This window comes from Aquarana catesbeiana, linkage group LG01 (assembly GCF_042186555.1).
Source record: "Aquarana catesbeiana isolate 2022-GZ linkage group LG01, ASM4218655v1, whole genome shotgun sequence".
NCBI lineage: Eukaryota > Metazoa > Chordata > Amphibia > Anura > Ranidae > Aquarana > Aquarana catesbeiana.
This window is the reverse complement of record NC_133324.1, coordinates 622,944,902-622,964,260: the sequence shown is the minus strand read 5'-3', so window position 1 is coordinate 622,964,260 and position 19,359 is coordinate 622,944,902. Positions and strand designations below refer to the sequence as shown.

The 19,359-nt window shown below is 41.3% G+C and overlaps 1 protein-coding gene across 3 annotated transcripts in view; it reads left to right on the top strand.

Moving 5' to 3' along the window:
• The window catches only part of NPFFR2 (neuropeptide FF receptor 2), a 358,456-nt gene extending 339,623 nt beyond the window's left edge, over positions 1-18,833 (top strand). For all 3 annotated transcript variants that reach the window (XM_073600559.1, XM_073600550.1, XM_073600568.1), the window contains one exon: positions 17,703-18,833. In XM_073600559.1, coding sequence (XP_073456660.1) covers positions 17,703-18,561 — 859 coding nt within the window. In that variant the 3' untranslated portion in view covers positions 18,562-18,833. The remainder of the gene's footprint in view (positions 1-17,702) is intronic.
• Positions 18,834-19,359: the final 526 nt, after the last annotated feature.

The window sequence follows — 19,359 nt, the reverse complement described above, 5'->3', positions numbered from 1 at the left end:
TCCTGTCCTGACAATCCTGGTCTTTGCATTGGTGAATGTTTTGAACGCTACCATACACTAGTTGAGTATTAGCGTAGGGTAGAGCATTGCACAGACTAGGCACACTTTCACAGGGTCTCCCAAGATGCCATCGCATTTTGAGAGACCCGAACCTGGAACCGGTTACAGTTATAAAAGTTACAGTTACAAAAAAAGTGTAAAAAAAAAAAAAAACACAAACAAAAATATAAAATAAAAAAAATAGTTGGGGTTTTATTGTTCTCTCTCTCTCTATTGTTCTGCTCTTTTTTACTGTATTCTATTTTGCAATGTTTTATTGTTATTATGTTTTATCATGTTTGCTTTTCAGGTATGCAATTTTTTAACTTTACCGTTTACTGTGCTTTATTGTTAACCATTTTTTTGTCTTCAGGTACGCCATTCACGACTTTGAGTGGTTATACCAGAATGATGCCTGCAGGTTTAGGTATCATCTTGGTATCATTCTTTTCAGCCAGCAGTCAGCTTTCATGTAAAAGCAATCCTAGTGGCTAATTAGCCTCTAGACTGCTTTTACAAGCAGTGGGAGGGAATGCCCCCCCCCTACCGTCTTCCGTGTTTTTCTCTGGCTCTCCTGTCTCAACAGGGAACCTGAGAATGCAGCCTGTGATTCAGCCAGCTGACCATAGAGCTGATCAGAGACCAGAGTGGCTCCAAACATCTCTATGGCCTAAGAAACCGGAAGCTACGAGCATTTTATGACTTAGATTTCGCCGGATGTAAACAGCGCCATTGGGAAATTGGGGAAGCATTTTATCACACCGATCTTGGTGTGGTCAGATGCTTTGAGGGCAGAGGAGATATGAAAGGAACAGTTTAAAAATAAGATAAAAAGCAAAAAAATAATAAAGAAAAAAAAAAAAAAAAAAAAGCACCCCTGTCCCCCCTGTTCTTTCTCTAAGGCGAATGCAAGCATCGGTCTGGCGTCAAATGTAAACAGCAATTGCACCATGCATGTGAGGTATCACCGCGAAGGTCAGATCGAGGGCAGTGATTTTAGCAGTAGACCTCCTCTGTAAACCTAAAGTGGTAACCTTTAAAGGCTTTTAAAGGCTTTTAAAAATGTATTAATTTTGTTGCCACTGCACGTTTGTGCGCAATTTTAAAGCATGTCATGTTTGGTATCCATGTACTCGGTCTAAGATCATCTTTTTTTTATTTCATCAAACATTTGGGCAATATAGTGTGTTTTAGTGCATTAAAATTTAAAAATGTGTTTTTTCCCCAAAAAATGCGTTTGAAAAATTGCTGCGCAAATACTGTGTGAAAAAAAAAATGAAACACCCACCATTTTAATCTGTAGGGCATTTGCTTTAAAAAAATATATAATGTTTGGGGGTTCAAAGTAATTTTCTTGCAAAAAAAAAAAAATTTTTTCATGTAATCAAAAAGTGTCAGAAAGGGCTTTGTCTTCAAGTGGTTAGAAGAGTGGGTGATGTGTGACATAAGCTTCTAAATGTTGTGCATAAAATGCCACGACAGTTCAAAACCCCCCCAAATTACCCCATTTTGGAAAGTAGACACCCCAAGCTATTTGCTGAGAGGCATGTCGAGTCCATGGAATATTTTATATTGTGACACAAGTTGCGGGAATGAGACACATTTTTTTTTTTTTGCACAAAGTTGTCACTAAATGATATATTGCTCAAACATGCCCTGGGAATATGTGAAATTACACCCCAAAATACATTTTGTTGCTTCTCCTGAGTATGGGGATACCACATGTGTGGGACTTTTTGGGAGCCTAGCCGTGCACGGGCCCCCGAAAACCAAGCACCGCCTTCAGGCTTTCTAAGGGCGTAAATTTTTGATTTCACTCTTCACTGCCTATCACAGTTTCGGAGGCCATAGAATGCCCAGGTGGCAAAAAAAAACCCCCAAATGACCCCATTTTGGAAAGTAGACACCCCAAGCTATTTGCTGAGAGGTATAGTGAGTATTTTGCAGACCTCACTTTTTGTCACAAAGTTTTGAAAACTGAAAAAAGAAAGAAAAAAGTTTTCTTGTCTTTCTTCAGTTTCAAAAACAAATGAGAGCTGCAAAATACTCACCATGCCTCTCAGCAAATAGCTTGGGGTGCCTACTTTCCAAAATGGGGTCATTTGGGGGGGTTTGTGCCACCTGGGCATTCCATGGCCTCCGAAACTGTGATAGGCAGTGAAGAGTGAAATCAAAAATTTACACCCTTAGAAATCCTGAAGGCGGTGATTGGCTTTCGGGGCCCCGTACACGGCTAGGCTCCTAAAAAGTCCCACACATGTGGTATCCCCCTACTCAGGAGAAGCAGCTAAATGTATTTTGGGGTGCAATTCCACATATGCCCATGGCCTGTGTGAGCAATATATCATTTAGTGACAACTTTGTGCAAAAAAAAAAAAAAATTGTCACTTTCCCGCAACTTGTGTCAAAATATAAAATATTCCATGGACTCAACATGCCTCAAAGCAAATAGCTTGGGGTGTCTACTTTCCAAAATGGGGTCATTTGGGGGGGGTTTATGCCATCTGGGCATTTTATGGCCTTCAAAACTGTGATAGGTAGTGAGGAGTAAAATCAAAAATTTACGCCCTTAGAAATCCTGAAGGCAGTGATTGGTTTTCAGGGCCCTGTACACGGCTAGGCTCCCAAAAAGTCCCACACATGTGGTATCCCCGTACTCAGGAGAAGCAGCTGAATATATTTTGGGGTGCAATTCCACATATGCCCATGGCTTGTGTGAGCAATATATCATTTAGTGACAACTTTTTGTAATTTTTTTTTTTTTTTTGTCATTATTCAATTACTTGGGACAAAAAAATGAATATTCAATGGGCTCAACATGCCTCTCAGCAATTTCCTTGGGGTGTCTACTTTCCAAAATGGGGTCATTTGTGGGGGTTTTGTACTGCCCTGCCATTTTAGCACCTCAAGAAATGACATAGGCAGTCATAAATTAAAGACTGTGTAAATTCCAGAAAATGTACCCTAGTTTGTAGGCACTATAACTTTTGCGCAAACCAATAAATATACACTTATTGACATTTTTTTTTACCAAAGACATGTGGCTGAATACATTTTGGCCTAAATGTATGACTAAAATTGAGTTTATTGGATTTTTTTATAACAAAAAGTAGAAAATATCATTTTTTTTCAAAATTTTCGGTCTTTTTCCATGTATAGCGCAAAAAACGGCAGAGGTGATCAAATACCATCAAAAGAAAGCTCTATTTGTGGGAAGAAAAGGACGCAAATTTCGTTTGGGTACAGCATTGCATGACCGCGCAATTAGCAGTTAAAGCAACGCAGTGCCAAATTGTAAAAAAGTGCTCTGGTCAGGAAGGGGGTAAATCCTTCCGGGGCTGAAGTGGTTAAACATACAGTTCCCCGTCACTATCGACAACACCATGCACGGACCCAAAAGATACTCAATTTCTCATTATAAACAGATACATCGCTCCATGGAGGGATCTATGAATTACAGACTCACCACCCACAGGGGATGAGCGTGGAGTGGGATATTAACTCTTTTATAAATAGAGCCTAATAGCCACGATACTCGGAACGATTTTTGTCTTTTTTATGCCCATTTTTTAATGTTCATTTGTAAATTGTATATCATCATTTTTACCATATTTGATTTAGATTGGGGACAGCATTCAATACTGTCTACACTTGTAGGATTGCTCACAATCAATGTACACCCCAGACCTTGCTGTAGCCGTGTTCATATAGTGGATTGCACCTTTCCTAGTAATACGGGTTACTGTATTATAAATTTTGTTTTTTTTTGTTTTTTTTTACCATCTCCACTATGTGGGACTTTTTCTGATTACCTTTTTTTTTTTTTCCTTTCTTACATTTACCTATTTGCAGACGGGCATGAGACCTGTATATACTATGTGACAAGCCTGTCATTTTTTTTGTTTACGTTATGATTGCTTTACCGGGCCTCGCTTCCAGAGCGAGGCTTGGTTGGTGTGCAAGGCGGAGGTTACCAATCCATGCCTCAGTTTCATAGAGAGGCTTGGTTTGGATAGAAGCCATATAGCCACGCCTCGACTTCACAGCGAGGCTTGATTGATGGACCTAATGCTGTAACACACCAAGTAATGATACACAGAGAGGAAGTCACTCATCCAAGCCTCAGTTTCACAACGAGGCTTGCTGATTTTGAGACAACAGCCAGGGAACCATGCCTCGTCTTCACAATGAGGCCTGGATAACGGACTAAGCATTTTAATGTATGATACATTTAGAATGCAGTCCATTATACCATTCGGAAACACTAGCTATTGCCAGTATTATATTCATACAATCCATTTATGTGTTTAAACCACTTTCTTATTTGTATTTAAGATCTAAACACGGAGACAGGAAGTGATGTCATTTGAGATCACTTCCTGTGTCAAGCAAACTCTGGGGTCATTATTCTCATTTAAGCGATGTTTTCCGGGGGGTCCACACCCCAGATGACAAATATGCAGTCGAAACGCGTCGGGTGGACCTTCCATCAACATTGCCTTCATGCTTTTACATGCTTTATACATTTCTACCAAATGTGAGTGTTGAATTCGTATTTTTAATAAAATCACCTCTTTTTAAAACGGTATCACGCTATGTTAGCTCTCTTTCATGATACCCTTCCTGTGACAATAAGTTTCCATGTTTCTTGAAACTCCTGAAGGCTTCAGTTAACATCCAGTGACCATTTAAGGTTGACCGACTGACCGAGTTCCAGGACCTGCTGTCCCCCATTGAGTGGTTTGAACCCAACAAGCCTTGTTGACTTGGGTTGTATATGCCCCGCCAAGTCAATACCATCCGGTAAGCCTCCTCCCTCTTTCACGGTGGTGGTGTTTGCTTCTATTTCCTCACTTCAAGGTTCCCAGTAATGTCAGGAATTCTTCCCATGTGCATTGGATCACAAACCTAATTGGACTGTATTTCATCATTCTGCTCAATGTGGACTTTTGGGTGTAGTGCAGTCACTACATTAGCACATTATATAATTTATTCACATTTATTATGATTGGAGTTTGTGCTATTATGTCACTTACATGTTTGTATCACATATAATTCTATGCTATTATGTCACTTATATGTTTATATTACATATAACTTTATCACTTTTTTTTGCAACCTTAGCACTGCACTTATTATACTTTACATACTTAGCTTTTTTGTCTACAGCCGTGCTGGCTGCTGGGTTGCGGAATAACAGCGCAGTATACACTTTTTAATAACATATTAAATAAAGCCCAGAGTAAATTAAGCAGACATGGTTGACCCTACATTGATCAAATAGCATTTTTAACTCTGTAAGTGACTTTATACTATTAAAGGAATAGAACCTCTCAAAAAATTACCAAGCCTATTTTTTACACTTGTTTACAAGTTAAAATGATTTTTTTTGCTAGAAAATTACCTAGAACCCCAAACATTTTAGAGACTAAAATGGAGGTTGTTGCAATACTTTATGTCACACTGTATTTACACAGCGGACTTATAAACGTATCTGCCATTTTATCACGTATCTGCCATTTCATCACATATCTGCCATTTTATCAGGGATAGGCCAGAGTGGTAGCTGGGGATGTTGCATAGCAAAACGTGGTGACATGATATGAAATGACATTAAGTGATGTGTACTCATTCATTTAGCACCAATATATAAACACTGAGATTTTGGTTTTTACATTTTTAGCTTTGTAAACATACAGTTAAAGCCCAACTCCAAGGAACTTGTAGGTGGGTGCAGCACGGTGCAGCGGCAATAACACACACAGTCCGGGTGCAAAGTAAAGAACTTGTATTGAAGTAAAGCAAAGACAGTTCACAGCAAACCCAATGGGAAGACAGGTCCTGCAGGTGTGACACAATCTGTTCTAGATTAGCTTGCTCCTTTTCTGGCAGCGCCATCACTATGTGGTGGATGTCATTCTCTAAGGCATAAATAGCTAGCTCCGCCATTATGGGAGCCGGAACCTGGTACAGCCATGCAGAACTCTTCAGTCTCTCCTCCCACTCTGCCAGGGGAATGGTAGAGCCCAATCCTCCTTCCGCACACGCTGCAAGGGACATACACAGTCCAGATGCAAAATAAAGAACTTGTATTGAAGTAAAGCAAAGACAGTTCACAACAATCCCAGTGGAAAAACAACCCAACCGGTAACACTCATGAATTCCAACAACATGTAGAGAAGCAAGTTTCAGCCTAATTGACTGACTGTGACTGTTAGAAGGGGCAGAATGCAGCCTGGCCCTCTCTTGCCCCAGTGGGAAGAAGTACAGAGAAGTTGCTAAACCTATGCTTTCCATCCTCGTCTGAAACCTTTCCCTACCTCTAGTACTTTCCCTGACAGACGGGTAACCTATCTCTACACTACACACTTGCAAATACGTGCCATCACCTGGGGAGCAGGGACTTGAGAAGACTCTGCTGACTCAAGATAACAGGCAAGGGTCACCTGGATGCAGCGCAGCCAACCAGATCACTGTCTCCAGGAACCAGGAAACCACAGAGAACCCAAGTTTCCCCTGACTTCCTCTCTAGCTACGATGCTGCTGCAGTCGGGCACCACCTTCAGTGGTGGAAGCAGACTGTACCTGTCTACAAACTTGAAAATGCCCCTTTGCAGTGAGGCTGCACCCACACAGCGGGGCTATATTGCTTGTTTAGTCTAGGGAACATAGAAAAGAAGATTTACATACCTTACCCTCTGCTAATTGGTACTGCTAGACTGGTCCCTGCAGCGTCTTCTACGGTGCTGATGTAATCAAGACTGATAAAGTGTCCTTAGCATGATGACACTGAGGGCCAGCCAGCGCCAGAGCATGGGGGAGTGTCATCTACCGGGGGCAGAGGATTCTGTAAGTAAAAGCACTTTTTCTGTTCCCTAGAATAAATGAGCAGGAAAATCTGATTCCCCACAGTTGGATATTAATTACATTTAAAGAATACACAATTGCAATAAATAGTGTTTTTATACGTCTATTGTTCAGCTTTAAAGACTACGTTCACCTTTTCCCCGAAAATAGCCTATGGAATCAATGGACCCCAGTAGATATTAAAAATCTGTGCAACTTTGTAAAATGATAATTTTTTATGCCAAAAAAGGATATGGAAACTGCTACATATAAAATCATAAAATGCAAATCGAAAAGGAATGAAATATAGATGTGTTATATCCTCTGAGTTGTGAGAGACACAAGACTCTGATCTGGAACAATGGATGTTTATTTCAGTACACACTGTACACTGCAACATGCATCTCAGGACAGGTACATCTTATATGCTTCCTTACATGTGCTCTAAGATGGCTACTATACCCCTTGACCCTTGTCATCACTCCTGGGTGGAGCCAGCCTTAAAGTGACAGTACATGTGGAACCTTTCAGGTATAACACCTTTCATCCATCCCTAAAATAAAAAAAATTACAACGAAACGAGAAAAGGCACAAAACAAACTAATAACTGTCCAATAACAGTCCTCCAAACACAGGAGATGCACCAGACTTTTCCTGCATCCAGATGTGAGACCAAGCTTCCAGGGACAGTTGCAGGGATACAATGTCATCGGATCACTTTCGGCGGCCCCGTCAAAAGTCTCATAACCGGTCTTGAAGCTGAAACCAATCAGGAGGGCGACAGTGTCGTTGAGGTCGGGCACCGGAGGAAACAGGGCTGGCCGGAATGGGCACCGGCGGGGCCAAGAAGGGATCCACCAGCTCAGTGGGTAAACAGACCTCTGGACCAGGGCTGGAGGGCTCTGTTGGAGCTGAGTTCAAAAGTTCAGAGTCCCCCCAATCATCAGTCCCCGTGCATTCTGATCCGCTGGGAGCAGATCCTTGCCACACTGGTGGTTCAGCCGGCGTCAGGGATTTGGGCAGTTGAAAACAAGGACGCAGTTGGTCTGCATGCCGTCTGCAAATGGAACCATCTTCTAGGCAGACCCTATACATCTTGGGTCCCAAAGTCTCTGCAATGACAGCAGGAAGCCAATGGGTGTTGGAAGCCCCATAAGATCGGGCCCATATCTTTTGTTGGGCTGTGAATTGGGAGCTCATCACGTTTGACAATCTTGTCTTGGGACTGCAGTACATGTTCCTGGACTGTTTGAGGATGGAGCATATCCAAAACAGTCCATGGCTGCCGACCCAGAAGGAGTTCTGCTGGAGTTTTCACAGTGGTTGCATGTGGTGTGTTTCTGTAAGCAGAAAGGAAGGAGTCCAGCTGCTGGGGTGACAGGGACTGTTGTTTACTTGCAGCCACTGTAGCTTTGAAATAGCGTTTAAAAGTCTGCACAAACCATTCTGCTTGACCATTAGTAGCCGGGTGGTAAGGTGCGGTCAACTTGTGCTTGATGTTGTGGGCAGTCAGGAAACGCTGAAACTCCTGACTGGTGAATTGTGCACCATTGTCAGTGACGATTTATCTGGGGTATCCAAAGGTAGCAGCGAGATATAACAGTATGGAAACCGTTGCCTTAGTCGTTGGCTGAGTAACAGGAATTACCTCAGGCCACTTTGAATGGGCGTCCACTATGATCAAGAAGGTGTGTCCTCTGATCGGGTCTGCAAAGTCCAAGTGTAGGCGAAACCAAGGAACCGTGGGCCAAGTCCAGGGCTGGACACACCCTCGAGGAGGGCCTCTTGCAGTTTGTGCACATCCACCACAAGCATTCACATATGTTGTGATATCTGAGTCTAGGTTTGGCCACCACACATAGCCTCGGGCCTTTTGTTTCAAACGTGTGCCCCCGGGATCACCAGTATGTATCAAGTCCAGAATGTGTCTCCGGAGGGTCTGTGGAATGATCACTCGGTCTTCCCATAAAATACAGTTGCCAGCCATAGTTAATTCCATATGCCTATGGAAATAAGGCTCATAATCCTGTGTGACAGTTGCAAACCAACCGGACCGTACCCAGGAGAGTATTGTTTTCAGAAAGGTATCCTTGGCTGTATGGGCTGCTATCTCCCCAGAAGACAAGAAGGACAGGCTGGTTTAACGACAACTCTTGACCGGTGGAGAAGAGTCCATGGACTTCCCTGTCAGTCAGGACATTGCATCCGCATTCGCATTGGCATCATGACCGCGATACTGGATTTTGTAGCTGTATGCTCCCAAGAATAGGGCATAGTGTTGGAGGCGGGCCTCAGTAGTCTGAGAGATGCCTTTGTCAGGGCTAAAAATCTGAAGGAGTGGTTTATGGTCTGTCAGTATGGTGAATTCCCTACCATACAGGTAAAGATGAAACTTCTTAATTGCCCATATCAGCGCTAGAGCCTCTTTGTCAATGTGTGAGTAATTGCTTTCTGCTTTTGTCAAAGACCTGGAGGCAAATGCCACTGGTTTTTCTGAACCATCTGGTAAGATGTGAGATAGTACAGCTCCCAGACCATAGGGTGAGGCATCACAAGCCAAGGTGAGAGGCTTCTGGATGTCATAGTGCACGAGCATGAGTGACGCCAACAGCTTCCCCTTAGAGACTTCAAAAGCACGTTGGCATGCAGCCGACCAGTCCCATCTGGAGTGTTTTTCCAAAAGCTTGTTCAGCGGAAACAAGGTGTGTGCCAGATCTGGCAGGAATTTGTGGTAATATAATAGTTCAGCAAGCCAAGGTATGATCGCAACTGCTGGTCATTGGTTGGGGCTGGAGCTTTGACTAGAGCATCAACCTTGGCTTCTGTGGTGTGTATACCCTCTGCATCCACAAGGTGGCCACAAAACTCCAATCTAGGCACCATGAATTGGCGTTTTGCTAAGTTCACTTTTAGACCCTGTTCTTGGAGTCTCGCCAACACAAGCTCCATGTTCCGCTTGTGTTCCTGCTCTGTCCGTCCTGTGATGAGCATGTCATCTAGCAGGCATTGCGTGAAAGGAATGTCTGCCAAAATCTCGTCCATTTTTCGTTGCCAAATGGCTGGGGCGGAGGCTACACCAAACACCATCTGATTGTATTCATACAGTCCCTTGTAGGTGTTGATGATTAGAAACTTGCGGGAAGAAGGATGGACCTCAAACTGTAAAAATGCTTGTCTGAGATCAAGCTTGGTGAACTTTTGACCCCCTGCAAGAGAGGAAAAAATGTCATCTACTGTGGGTAGAGGATACTGGTCTATCTCCAGTTGGGAGTTCAGTGCCATGCGGAAATCTCCACAAATGCATAAGTCCCCATTCGCTTTCTTTACTGGTACAACTGGTGATGCCCACTTGCTGTGCTCTACCTTTGAGATGACACCTTGTTCCTCCAGCTGACTTAGTTCTGCTTCCACTCCTGCTCGCAGTGCGAAAGGTACTGTTCGAGCTTTGAAGAACTTAGGCTGAGCGTTGGGTTTCAGCTTGATTCTTACACAGTCGTGCTTTATTTTCCCCCAACTGGTCATCAAAGATCTTTGGGAAACGCTGCTTCAGGGACACCACCCATCCCTCATTATCTCCTAATGGAATTGTAACAGTGTTACAGAGATTTATGGTGATGTCTGGCATACCAAAGTGAGCAATACAATCCCTCCCAAAGAGAGGGGATCCCCATTTTCTAGGATATATAATGGCAGCCTCTTTGTCTGACCTTTGTACAATACCTGTACTTTTGCATAGTCCAGTGTGTGGAGTATCTGCTTTGAGTATGTCTGCAGTTTGATTGGTGTTGGGCGGACAGTTGTTCGGGTCTGAAGTTGTCTCCATTGTTTCTGGGTGATAACTGAAACTGCTGCTCCTGTGTCTACATCCATCTTGAGTTTTTTTCCCTCAACAGTTACCTCTACAGTCACTGCGGAGGGTGCTGAATGCATATGATGTATGTCTAATCTGTGGAGCATTTCCTCATCCTCTGACTCAGATGATGATGTATATCTTCCCACCATATATGTCTTTGTCTTGGGGTTCAGAGGTCGTTTATCTTGCACCTTCTTGCTACGGCAAACTCGTTTAAGATGGCCTGTCTTAACGCAATTATGACAGATCTGATCCTTAAACTGGCAGACTTTGTGGTTATGGTCTGTATTTCCACAACGGTAGCAGGCTGACTCCTGACTTGGTGGGGGTCTGTATTTCCAGTTTGCGACAGTTGGCTTGACTGCTGTTCTGAAAACGTCCTGTTTCACCTCTTGCGTTCAATTCCCCTGTATCTTTCACAGCCATTTCCATCACTGAAGCTATTTCAATCGCCTTTGTAAGGGTAAGATCTTTCTCTGTTAACAGTCTCTTTTGGCTAGACTCACAATTCAGTCCCATTACAAACTTATCTCTCAGTGCACTAGGTGGATACTCCCCAAAAGAACAGGTAGAAGCTAGTCTGCGAAGGGCGAGCACATAAGCTTTAATTTCTTCACTGCTGCTGCTGCCGCTGATAAGACCAAAATCTTTTTGCAATCTCTAGTGGTTTAGGCTGGAAGTGATCCTCTAACAGTGTCAGGAGCTCTGCCAATGTCTTAGTTGCTGGCTTTACAGGGGAAAGGAGATCTCTAAGAGTGTCATATGTCTTAGCACCAACCACTGTCAGAAATACTGCTACTTGCCTGCTGTCTGGGATGGCATTTGCACTGAAATACTGTTCCAGTCTCTCAACCCAGGAACTTCAGGATGTCTGTTCCCCATCAAATTCACTTAATGTCCCGATCAATGACATTTTCCTGCTGGGCTCTGTGATCGCTTTTATCCAGATGACAATCCACACCGCCTTTGTCTCTCTCTCAGACTGATAGATGCTTTGTAAATCCCATCCTCGTCGCCACTGTTATATCCTCTGAGTTGTGAGAGACACGGGACTCTGGTCTGGAACAATGGATGTTTATATCAGTACACACCGTACACTGCAACATGCATCTCAGGACAAGTACATCTTATATGCTTCCTTACATGTGCTCTAAGATGGCTACTATACCCCTTGACCCTTGTCATGACTCCTGGGTGGAGCCAGCCTTAAAGTGACAGTACATGTGGAACCTTTCAGGTATAACAAGATGTATGTCTTTAAATAGTTGGACAATATAAAGGCGGTCTGAAAGACTAAATACACTGTAAATAAAACAAATACATTTACAAGATAGCACAAATCTCAAGCTCTTCATTCAGACCCCCCAGGGGTCAGGGTGTTTCTGGAAAAGGTGAACTTTTAAGGTTTTATTATTAACAGAATATTCTGTAAAATATATTGTATTTAGTAACTAAATAACTAAATGAATCTGAATTTCATACATAAAATTTGTATGTCGTTTTCGAAATTTCTAATGAAAGCACCTACTCACACAAGAAAATGCTGCTGAATGTAGAAAACACTGCTTATACCTTTGACATTAGTTCCACATAACTGAAAAATAACTGCATTGATCATAACTCAATAAATCAGATTTTTCCATCTTCATTCCTTCATACAGCACTAGAAGAAGGAAAAGACGGATCTGACTGGCTGCTTATCTGCGAAATACATAATTTCAGATTAGCTAAACTGGACTAATCTGAAATTGTGTATTCTATAGAATATTGTAATTCCTTAGAAAATTAGAGGTCAGAAACCTGTTATTTAAAAAGCATGTATTTGCTGTGTGCTGTGAAATTTATTGGAGAATGGGATCTTGGTTATACCAGTGTTCATAAAAATGCATGTGATTTTTCATGCTTGCTAAAAGAGCTAATTTATTTGAGCTAAATAAGAGTTTACATGCAGAGTATAAATACAGCCTGCCTTTATCATTTTATAATCTTATGTGTTTTTTTTTTTTTACATAAAATTAAATTCAGATGTACTGAGAATCACATTAAAGGGTTTGTGCTACACACAAGAAAAGACTTGACAAACCCCTGTGTTAAAAGGAAAGTGTAGGGTATTTTAAGTGAGCACATGTTTTAAGCTGTTTCTACATTGTTTATCTTGAAGTCTTTTTTTTTTTTTTTTTATATGACATTTGTACATGTTTTTTTAATCATAGTTTTGTTCTTGTTTTAAATACAGAGATCTGTAGAGAAGCCAATAGAGGGAGCGTTCAATGTATTTGTGCAACTTCTCAGGTGGTCTTTTAACCACTTAAGGACCGAGCCTCTTTCTGAGATTTGGTGTTTACAAGTTAAAAACATTTTTTTTGCTAGAAAATTACTTAGAGCCCCCAAACATTATGTATATTTTTTTCTAACACCCTAGAGAATAAAATGGCAGACGTTGCAATACTTTCTGTCACACCGTATTTGTGCAGCAGTCTTACAAGCACACTTTTTTTGGAAAACATACACTTTTTTGAATTAAAAAATTAGACAACAGTAAAGTTAGCCCAATTTTTTTATATTGGGAAAGATAATGTTACGCCAAGTAAATTGATACCCAACATATCACGCTTCAAAATTGTGCCCGCTTGTGGAATCGCGACAAACTTTTACCCTTAAAAATCTCCATAGGAGACATTTAAAAAATTCTACAGGTTGCATGTTTTGAGTTACAGAGGCGGTCTATGGATATAATTATTTCTTTATTGAATTATTATTGAACACTGTTTTCATATGCGGGCGCTGCTCACATATGTGTTCGCTTCTGCATCCGAGCTCAGTGGTACGGGGCACGTTTAAAACATTTTATTTATTTTTTTCTTATTTATTTTACTTTTTTTTTTTATTTTTACACTGTTCTTTTAAGAAAAAAAAATGTGTCACTTTTATTCCTTTTAAAGGAATGTAAACACCCCGTGTAATAGAAAAAAAGCATGACAGGACCTCTTAAATATGAGATCTGGGATCAAAAAGACCTCAGATCTCATATTTACACTAAAATGCAATAAGAACAGTGGCCAAGGCATGGAAATCTCCTACATGGTACTAGCAGAAACAATTCACAGAATGAATAATACAATGTCCCATGCTAAGATGGTAGCCATCGATCAAAATCAAATTCCAAAATTTGAAAAACTTTGGCATCCTTGGATAAAACAACAGTTCCTGTCAAACTTCAATGACTCTGTCTTGTTGCCATGGTAGCAGATTAAATGACTTACAGAGACACCCATTCTAAGGCTTCAAAGAGAACTAAAAAGAATAATAAACTGACGAGCGGGACAACCTTGTGGACCATACCTCTGCCTTTCTACCCTTTTTCTTCTTTCTCTTTCCTTTTCTCCACCTTACGATTAAAGCTCATTATCAGAATTTATTTGACCTATATACACTCTACCTGTAAACAATATGTATAGTAGGTATAAATCATTTAAATACCTACAAAAGTAACTAAGGAAATTATATATATCTTTAATTTAGGTTTACGTGAACCCAATGTTTAATATTTGAAATTTCATGATATTTACCTATATAAACCCTACTGTAAAACAATGAGCTTACTTTATAGATCCTTGTAAACTTACTTTATGTATCTTTATAATATTGTATACTCAATAAACTTCTTTTGACAAGGAAAATGCAATAAGAAAAAAAATTAAGAGACTTTTTTTTTACAAATGACATTTAAGAGCTATGGGCGGAAGTGACGTTTTGACGTCGCTTCTGCCCTGCAATGGTATGGAGACGACGTGTGGGGGCCATCTTCCCCTCACTCATCTCCATACCACACATGGAAGAGGACCAAAACGCCTCCGCCGCTACTGACGGCTCTGGTAAGCGACGGAGGGCACTGGAGAGCGACGGGAGGGGGGCCCTCTCCCGCCGCTGATAAAAGTGATCATGTTGTGAATCCTCTGCAGAGGCCACTTCTATCTAAAAGTGGACCGCCCATTGAAGAAGAGGATACCGGGGTTATGGTAGCTATCTGCTGCCATAACAACGATATCCCTCTTCAAAAAAGACGTATAACGACGGCGGGAGGTCGGTAAGTGGTTAACCACTTCCTGTCCAACCCATGCGCATACTGTAAATAGCTGGATGGGATGTGTACCGATATGGTCAGGCATTCCTGACCATCCTTTTGCATCAGAGGCTCCTGCGTGGCTCACAAAGAGCGCACACGGGAGCCTGGTGATCGATGTGTGTCCCCGACACATTGGATCATATTACCGATGTGTCCGGGTGATCACATGGTCTTGTACCATGCGATTGCTGTGTCCAATCACAGCAATCACATGATAAACAATAGAAACCAAAACAAAACTTCTGTTCTCTCTGCTCTCACACAGATTGGCTGGAACGGGGTGAAAGTGTCCAGACTTGAAGTGGTTAAAAAAACCCACACAAGAAGTACATTAATAAGTTCCTTATTTGTGAGAAGGAGTAAAAAAGCAATGCTATTGTAAAACAGGAAGCAGAGGCTGCACAAGTAATAAGTGTATATATATATATATATATATATATATATATATATATATATATATATATATATATATATATAAACTTTACATTCTGTTTAAAGAGATAACAAAGAATCACAAACGTTTGCTGATGGAAGAAGCTGTCAAAACATAACTGTTCATTTAGAAACTCTAGTCATGTGATCCTCCCATGCATCTGGCAAATTTGCAAGTGCACACAAACATAACAATTCTTGATCCCATTGATAGGTTGCTTATGCCCTGAGCAATTCACTGTGAAATGCAGATGGGTGCAAGGCCTTATCTCCATTACGTGGGGGCAGCGACACTACAGGGTGTAACCGCAACACTTTTTTTAGAGTTTGGCTAGCTTCACTGCCCTCCTCTGTGACTGGAGAAGGAGAAGCAGCAGACTGACAAGAGCATTCCTCTGTCACTGTTCTCAGCATAACTGATTGGCCTTTTTTTCTCCTTCTGCCTCTCCCAGTCTGAAGCTCTTCTGTGTAGAAGGTTGCAAGAAGCTGATACCGTGTCAAATTCTGATACTGCATCAATTTAGAATAATATTGCAATATTCATGAATGCAGAGCTCTCATATTTTTTTTAATATATCTACAGTACATTAAGTTCAGCTTACTTTTTGTTTTTAACCACTTGCCACCCGCCATATAGCAAAATGACGGCGGCAAAGTGGTTTTAATAACCTGACCGGACGTCATAGGATGTCTTCAGGATATTAAGCTGCTGTGCGCCCCCCTGGAGCACGCATCGTGACGGTCGTTGTTGCGGTGTGCCAGTCTAACACACCGCAACTCTGATCTAGGTAAAGAGTCTCTGACAGAGGCTCTTTACCACGTGATCAGCTGTGTCCAATCACGGCTGATCACGATGGAAACAGGAAGAGCCGGTGATCGGCTTTTCCTCACTCGCGTCTGTCAGACGCGAGGAGAGCCAATCAGATGCTCCTCTGACCAGGGGGTCTGTGCTGATCAATTATCAGCGCAGCCCCCCTGAGGATGCCCACACTGGACCACCAGGGACGCCACTAGGACCACCAGGGATGTCACCACCAGGTATGCCAACCTAGACCACTAGGGATGCCAATCAGTGCCCACAATGGATGCCAATCAGTGCTCACAATGGATGCCAATCAGTGCCCACAATGGGCATCACTGATTGGCAGGCATTATTGTTTGGCATTGATTGGCATCCATCAGTACCATACATTACAGTACATCAGTGCCACCTATCAGTGCCCATCCATGCCCATCCGTGCCACCTATCAATGCCCATCCATGCCACCTATCAGTGCCCATCCATTCCCCCTATCAGTGCCCATCCCTGCCGCCTATCAGCGCCCACCCGTGCCGCCTATCAGTGCCCATCTGTGCTGCATATCAGTTCCACCTATCAGTGCCCATCAGTGCCGCCTATCAGTGCGCCATCAGTGCTGCATATTAGTGCCCATCATCAGTGCCCATCAATGCCAACTCATCAGTGCCACCTCATTGGTGCCACCTCATCAGTGCCAACTTATCAGTGCCCGTCAGTGCAGCCCCATCAGTGCCCATTAGTGAAGGAGAAAACTTACTTATTTACAAAGTTTTGTAACTGAAATAAAAAAAAAAAACATTTTCTTTTCCAAATTTATATTCTTTTTTTATTTGTTTAGCAGAAAATAAAAATCCCATAGGTGATGAAATACCACCAAAAGAAAGCTCTATTTGTGGGAACAAAATGATAAAAATTTATTTGGGTACAGTGTAGCATGACCACGCAATTGTCATTCAAAGTGCAATAGCGCTGAAAGATGAAAATTGGTCTGGGAAGGAAGGTGTATAAGTGCCCAGTATTGAAGTGGTTAAAGTAATTTTAGACTTTTCCATCAACAATATTTTATTTCATTCAACAGGGCTTACATTAAACATAACCCATTACTAAGCCCCGTTACCAAGACCTAATAAAACATAAAGCAGACATCAGGTTTGTAGGCTTTTTATTCGTAAATGGAAAATGCTAAATCTGTGGGGTCATGTGGAATGGGGAATGGTGTCACTGAAGGATAGGTGTGGGTGAGCCGTGTGCTTTGTATCCCATGCTTTATCTCAGTTTGGCAGTTTAAACGAGAACATCCATCCTTTGTAGCCTTCATAAATAGCGGTTATGAACTCTTATTTTATGAACTTGCTTGTAGAACTTCTACAAAAAGCTTTCTCTTTTTCCATCAAGAGCTGTCTCAGCTCTTTTAAAATGCATTAGTGTGAGAGTACCCTGAGGAATACATAATTATGATGATATAAATATACTTTGTGTAAGAAAATGAAGTGTTTTTAAGCTGTTCAGTTTAATTAACCTAATAACCTTTAGCAAGTAAAATGCTTACATTTCAGTTGGAATAGACTAACTACAATGTCTTTCTGCTTTGATATTTGTCATTGCAGGTTTCGCTGCATCGTTTATCCCTTTAAGCAGAAGCTGACCATCTCTACTGCTGTTGTCATTATCGCAGTCATATGGGTTTTGGCCATCGCTATTATGTGTCCATCTGCAGTCATGTCACATGTTAAAGAAGATAAACACTTTCGAGTTGTTCTAGGCAACAGCAATCAAACCACTTCTGTTTATTGGTGCCGTGAGGATTGGCCTAACCCACACATGAGAAAGATATATACCACAGTACTGTTTTCCAACATCTACCTTGCTCCTCTCTCCCTGATTGTTATTATGTATGCCAGGATAGGCATCACTTTATTCAAGAGTGAACTGAACATTGATAGTAAGAATCACCAACAGCAAAGGCATGCTGTTTCCCGAAGGAAGCAAAAAGTTATTAAAATGTTGATTATTATTGCTTTGCTGTTTATTTTATCTTGGCTACCTTTATGGACACTAATGATGTTGTCAGACTACGCCAACTTAAGTGAGCACCAGTACCAAATAATCAATATTTACATTTATCCTTTTGCACACTGGTTGGCATTTTTTAATAGCAGCATCAACCCCATCATTTATGGTTTCTTTAATGAGAACTTTCGCCGTGGGTTCCAAGCTGCCTTCAAACTTCAGCTATGTTCAGAAGAGATGGAGAGGAGAACCGTGTACTCACATCGAGCACAAGGCAATGCAATTTTACCAGCCACATCACAAAATGCTAGGCGTCAAGAATCAGCTTTTGAAAAGCAGAGCAGTGATGAAAGGGAATCTGACAAACGAAAGCCCCTAACAAGTGACCAGGATTTAATCATGGAGGATTTGGAGAAGATGTCAAATAATAATGGGATCCAGAAAGACATGGTTTAAAAAAAACAAAAAAACTTTAAAACTTTAATCAGTGCATGTGTTGCATTTGGTAAAAAAAAAGATAAAAAAAAACTTTTCAATTACCACCGTATTTGCCATGACAAACAAGTCACACCCACAACTATTGCCACATTGACATTATTCCATTGACTAGTGCCATACTTTTTTGTAAACAGCTTTTTACAGCCATTACATTGAATGCCTGTATATAATATCAGTTTTTATGTATTGCAACAGTTTGAAGCACTTGTAAATAAAGCTATTGCTTTTTTGTGAAGATCAGAATTTTGTACATGACATAGGATAAGTAAGTGCTTGCACTAAAATGTAAAAGTTCATTGATTTTTAGAAAATTGGCACCTCTCAATGTGCCATTCTAAATCAGTGCCCTGTACCCCTTATGTGTTTCCTGGGTGGCATTTAAAAATTCCATACACGGCAGAAAAACAGTTATTAATACATATGGAAAGGCAACTAAAAACAATGGGCTTGCTATCATGGATGATTTTGGATTTAAAGATATTTGAAGAAAAATTGATTGCTTCATCAAAGGAAAGAGATGTTTTTGTCAGAGTCAAAAGATAGTTAACTAACAGGAGATGTAGAACCTGCTATAGTCCTGTCATTATTGTTTTTGGCGTATCTTGATGTTTATAAAGTGGAACTTCTGTCTGAAAATACCTGTTAGTTCACTTTAGGCTGGCCCCTTTTTCAGGTATAGCATGTAAAACAATGCAAATACATGTATATACTGCTTAAAATCCAGTAATACTTAGTTGCTCTCTATTTTTAGGTATT